Genomic DNA, 6,000 nt, shown 5'->3' with positions numbered 1-6,000 from the left:
TATCTCTAAATATCATTTATGCTCATCAGTACTTTGAAATTACTGCCACTAGATCTTGTGATTTAATATATTAATAAAGAAGCATATATACTACTGAATTATACATGCTTTTTAAAAGTTTATTACTGTATTTCAATATAATTGGCTCCTTTTTTTTTTTTTTTTTTGGAGATGGACTCTCTATCACCCAGGCTAGAGTGCAGTAGCACGATCTTGGCTCACTGCAACCTCCGCCTCCCAGGTTCAAGCAGTTCTCCTGCCTTGGCCTCCCAGGTAGCTGGGATTACAGGCGCCTGCCACCATGCCTGGCTAATTTTTTAAAATTTTATTTTTAATAGAGTTGGGGTTTCATCATGTTGGCCAAGCTTGTCTCGAACTCCTGACCTCAGATGATCCAGCCGCCTCGGCCTCCCAAAGTGCTGGGATTACATACGTGAGCCACTGCACCTGGCCTAATTGTCTTTTAATCATATATAATTTTTGTGCTTCAAGAAATATTTTGAAAAAAGGCCATAGGCTTCACTTGACTGCCAAAGAGATCCATGGCACCAAAAAAGGATACAAAACTCTAGTTAAGTGGAAAAGTAAGGAATGTGAGTGTTTAATACTGGGCAATAGGAAATAAATATATTTCTAATCTGTATTGCTTTTGTTTTTACAGAACCTCAAACATAAAACTAGACAAGATAATGAAAGAATTGGATGAAGAGGTACTTTTTGTTTTCTAATCAGAAGTTTCCTTTTTGAGATTTTTCTCTCTTTCAAATTGTTTCGTTTCCAGAGAAAATTATATTTAAACTCTATAGTTTGAAACACAAAACAGAGCCAGAGAATTGTGATGAGAGCCTTACCTTGGAACTGCAGTTTCAAGTGGTACAGATTAGATTATAGTTTAATTTCCTTTGTACAATTGTGTTCTACAGCCATATTGAAATTTTAGTATGTAAATTTCAGTTCAGTGGTTCTTGATGGTTGAAATGTGAGAAAGGAGCCAAAGAAGCAAGCTATCAGAAATTGAATCTCAAACTGTATCAGAAAGAGACAGACAAATAAGGAAAAGAGAGAAACACAGTTTAAAATATTTTTAAAAGATTAACACTGACATAATCTCATGTAATCAAATGGAAAATATATTGATTTTAGAATGTTCATCTTTTCCATGGTTACCTGTCAAAATTTTATTATCAGAGAAACAATAACAAGCATTCATAATTCAGATGTTTGTTTGCAAATATGTAATACATTTCCATTCCTCTTAGTCAACTTCTAAGTATATTTCTACTGTGTCTATGAGTCCCATGAAAAGAAATACACTCTCTATAGTCTTCTCCTAATATATTATTTTGTCCTTTTTTAGGTTTAATCTCTGATAGTTTTTATGCTGTGTTAATTTTTTCTTCCCTTATAGAATGGTATCTGTCAATGGCTTGCTTTCTTTCGTGGGTGGCTTTGGATATCCATGTAATTATCTATGAAGATTTAGATAGCATTTTACTAACTTGCCTTTGTATTTAGCCTTAGCAGTATATATTTGACTCTGAATGTTTAAGGAGTCTTTTTTTGCATATCTTCCACTTACATTTAACTTTTAAAACACAGATAAAATTCAGATGTGCTAGATTTAAGTTATTCATTTTTCCAAATTAGAAGTAGAGAGGGACATTTGCGGTATGAAATTAAAATAGTCTCACTTCTAGAAAGATGGAGTAAAAGTACCTTTCCGTATTCCTCCCAGTAAATACAGCTAAAAACCCTAAACATTAAATATAAAGCAAACATAAAAAGATTTTGAAAGGTGGAAAGAAGGCAAACCAGCCTAGGTTACTTGTGTCCTGAGAAACAACACATGAATGAACCTTCAGGGTTTTCGTTTTGCTGCGTATATCTTAGACAGGGTGCCGGAGAAGCCAGCAACCTCGAAATAATCAACAATTGCAGACAAAGCTCCAAAAAAGGCTAATTTCCTTAGCCTAAAGACCAGAAAAGGAGCAGGCTAGCAAATCAGAAAACTTATACTGTCACTGCTTTTTTTAGCCAAACACCACAGAAAAAAGGTAGCCCCATTCTTAACAGCAAAGGCTGAGTGGGAAGTCTAGATTTCCATCTCCACTATGCTGTAGCACACCCCAACTTCCAATTAGAATAGTGTCAGAGAAGGCCCAGTAAACGAATTTTCATCTCCCGTGGGCAGTAACAAACCTTCCTTCTCTCCCCAGACAGCATAGCAGTGACCATGTGGGGAATCTACACTTACACTCCCAGCTGGCAGAATCTACACTGCCCCTCCCACTGCCTTCTGGGTTGGTTTCAAAAGAGGCATGGTAGGGATTAGAACTTTCGACTGAAAATAACAAGCTCCCCTCCACAATGCAGTGTCATCTGTGGGGGCCACATGAGGAGCAGCCATGGTGCACTCGATGGAGGCCTGGTAGAGCGCCAGAACTCCTGCTTCCACGCAGCAATGATAAGGATCTGCTCCCCTCCCCACCTGAGGTGTCAGTAGAGGCTGAGTGGAAAACCTGGACTTCTCCAAACTCCACCTGGCGGAAAAGAGGCAGCACCGCCTTAGTTTCACCAGAACAGTGTCAGAGGAGACCTTCTAAAAGAGATTTTAAATCAGATCCAGAATGTTGTAAGATAATGTCCAGGTTTGAATAGAAAACTACTCATCATAATCAGAACTAGGAAAATTTTAACTGGAATGAGAAACAATAATAAACTAATATCAACGCTCAGACGACACAGATGTTAGAATTATCTGACAAGGATTTAAAGGAATCATCATAAATATGTTTCAGTGAGCAACTATAAACATATAAACAAGCAAAAAAAAATAGTCTCAGAAAGACATAGACAGTATAAAATAGAGCCAACCAAAAATTGCAATAACTGAAATAAAAGTCTCAATAGATGGTGTCAGCAGCAGAGTGAACAATGCAGAGGAACGAATCAGAGACCTTCAACAAAGAAAATTAGAAATTATGCAGTCTGAACAATAGAGAGAAAATGGTCAGAAAAAAAGTGGCAGAGCCTCTGGGACCTGTAGAACTATAACAATAAAGTTCTCACATTCATGTCACTCGAATTACTAAAGGAGAGGAGACGGGGGTGGGAAGAAATGATAATGGAAAATTCAACAAATTTGACAAAAGACCTGAACTGACTAACAGAAGACATAAACCACCAAGAAGCTTAATGAACCACAAAAAGTATAAACCCAAAGATATCCACACCAAGACACAATAGCCAGATTTCTGAAAATTAATGACAAAAAAGAAATCTTAAATACAGGACACATTTACCTAGAAAGGAAAGAACAATGTAAGTGACAGCTGATTTCTTACCAGAAACCATGGAGGCCAGGAGGAAGTGGCATGATTTTTTCAGGTGCTAAAAAAACAAACAAACCTATCAACTCAGAATTCTATGTTCAATTAAAATATCCTTTTCAAATGAAAAAGAAAATGACAACATTCTCAGATGAGGAAAAACTAAGATAGTGTGTCACCAGCACACCTTCCCTAAAGGAATTGCTAAAAAAAATTCTCTAAACAGAAAGGAAATGATAAAAGAAGGAATCTTGGCCAGGAGGGGTGGCGCACATCTGTAATCCCAACACTTTGGGAGGCTGAGGCGAGCAGATCACTTGAGACCAGAAGTTCAAGACCAGCCTGGCCAGCATGGCGAAACCCCATCTTAAAATACAAAAAAAATTAGCCAAGTGTGGTAGCGCATGCTTGTAATCCTAGCTACTCAGGAGGCTGAGGCTAGAGAATTGCTTGAACCTGGGAGGTGGAGGTTGGAGTGAGCCAAGATCGCACCACTGCACTACAGCCTGGGTGACACAGCAAGACTGTCTCCAAAAGAAAAAGGAGGAATTTTGAATTACTAGGAATAAAGAAAGAGTAAAATATGGGTAAATACATTTTTTTCTCCTCTTGATTTTTTTTATAATAGGCAGTTGAAGCAGAAATTATATTGTCTAATATGATTCTCTGTGTATGAGAAAAAATATTTTAGACATTATAAACAGAGAATAATGGGTCATAAAGAAAGGTAAAGTTTTTAGGTCGAGTGTGGTGGCTCATGTCTGTAATCCCGGCGGATTGCTTGAGCCCAGGAGTTCAAGACCAACCTGAGCAACGAGGTGAAACCCCATCTCTACAAAAAATACAAAAATTAGCCAGGTGTGGTAGTGCACGCCTGTAGTCGCAGCTACTAGGGAGGCAGAGGTGGGAGGATCACTTGAGTCCAGGAAGTTGAGGCTGCAGTGAGCCATAAGCATACCACTGTAGTCCAGCGTGGGTGACAGAGTGAAACCCTTTCTCAAAAATAAATAAGATAAAAATTTAAAAAAGAAAGGGGAAGTTTTTATACTTTAACTGGTAAGATGCCAATACCAGTAGAGTGTACTATATATTAAGCTATGCATATACAATGTAATATCTATGGCAGCCACTGAAAGGCCTTACAAGGAGATACATTCAAAAACACCGTAGGTAAATCAAAAGGAATGCTAAAATAATGTTTAGGTAACCACAGAAAGACAGGAAAGAAAATGTAGAAATAACAGAGATCAAACAAAAATGGCAGATTTAACCCTAACATACTACCAATAATGACATTAAATGGAAAGTAAATGGAATACCAATCAAAAGAGGTGGTAGGCATAGATTTTTTTAAATCCCCCATTTATGTATCTGTCAGAAACTCTTCAAATATAACAGTATAGGGAAGTTGAATATCAGAAGATGTAAAGAGATAACATACAAATATTAAAAAGAAAGCAGCACTATTGGCAATGTTAATACCTTAACGTAGACTTCAGAGCAAAGAAAATTACCATGAGCATAGAGGAGTATTACATAATGATAAGAGTTAAGCCACCAAAAATAAATAAAAATCCTAACTGTACACTAGACAAAAGAGCTACAAAATATGTGAAGCAAAAGTTAATAAAACTGAAAGGAGAAATAGACCAATCCATAATTATTGTTGGAGACTTCAACACCCCTAAGAATTACCAAACATTGGAGAACTCAACCACACTGTCAGCCGTCAGAATTTGTTCAACATTTACAGAACTCTCAGCTTAACAGCAGAATATGCCTTCTTTTCAAGTGCTTAAGGAACACACACCAGGGTAGACTACATGCCAAGCTGTAAAACAAACACATTTGAAAGCACTGAAATCATACAGAGAGTTTCCTGACCAAAATGTACAGATGAGAATAACAGAAAAATCTGCAAACACATGGACAGCAAACAACAAACTTCCAAATAATCCAGAGGTCAAAGAAGTCTCAGTGAAAAAAATACATTGGAATGTTAATTATGTCTCATAAAACTGTTATGGCTCTTCATCTTTAAAAAATGTTTAAACAATGAAGTGCAAATACATCATCAGAATTTGTGAGATGCTGTTAACATAGTGATGAAGGTTAATTTATAGCACTAAATGCCTACCTTAGGAAAGAGGAGAAGTCTGAAATCAATAATTTAAACTCCTACTTCTGGAAATGAGAATAAGAAGAGTGAAATAAACCCAAAACAAACAAAAGGAAGGACAAGTAACAATAAGAGCAGAGAACAACTCAGTTAAAAGCAGGAAAACCATAGAGAAAAACAGTGAAACAAAAAACTGTTTGAAAAGATCAACAAAATTAACCTCTAGCAAGACTGATAAAGGAAAAAGAGAGGACACAAATTACCAGTATGAGGAATGAAATAGGGCTAGGGCATATACTATAGACCATATAGGTATCAAAAGAATCATAAGGAAATACTATGAACAGTTCTAAACACAATTAAGACATTTAGATGAAAGGGACTAACTTCTCAAAAAACAAACTACCACAACTCATACAGTGTGAAATAGGTAATTTCAGTAGCCCTATATAAGTGTTAAGGAAAGTGAATCCATACTTTTAAAACTTTTTAGATAATATGGATGACAAATATCATGTGAAAAGAGGTTCACGTAATTAGTCATTTGGGAAG

At 36.5% G+C, this 6,000-nt stretch overlaps 1 protein-coding gene across 1 annotated transcript in view; it reads left to right on the top strand.

Moving 5' to 3' along the window:
• ROCK1 (Rho-associated, coiled-coil containing protein kinase 1) overlaps nucleotides 1–6,000 on the top strand; it is a 159,249-nt gene that overhangs the window by 93,826 nt on the left and 59,423 nt on the right. The window contains exon 13 of the mRNA XM_011996345.1: nucleotides 662–710. Coding sequence (XP_011851735.1) covers nucleotides 662–710 — 49 coding nt within the window. The remainder of the gene's footprint in view (nucleotides 1–661; nucleotides 711–6,000) is intronic.

The sequence above is a fragment of the Mandrillus leucophaeus genome, unplaced genomic scaffold, assembly GCF_000951045.1.
Source record: "Mandrillus leucophaeus isolate KB7577 unplaced genomic scaffold, Mleu.le_1.0 Scaffold51, whole genome shotgun sequence".
In the NCBI taxonomy this organism is placed as follows: domain Eukaryota; kingdom Metazoa; phylum Chordata; class Mammalia; order Primates; family Cercopithecidae; genus Mandrillus; species Mandrillus leucophaeus.
The sequence above is the reverse complement of the archived record's forward strand: the minus strand, read 5'-3'. Positions and strand labels throughout refer to the sequence as shown.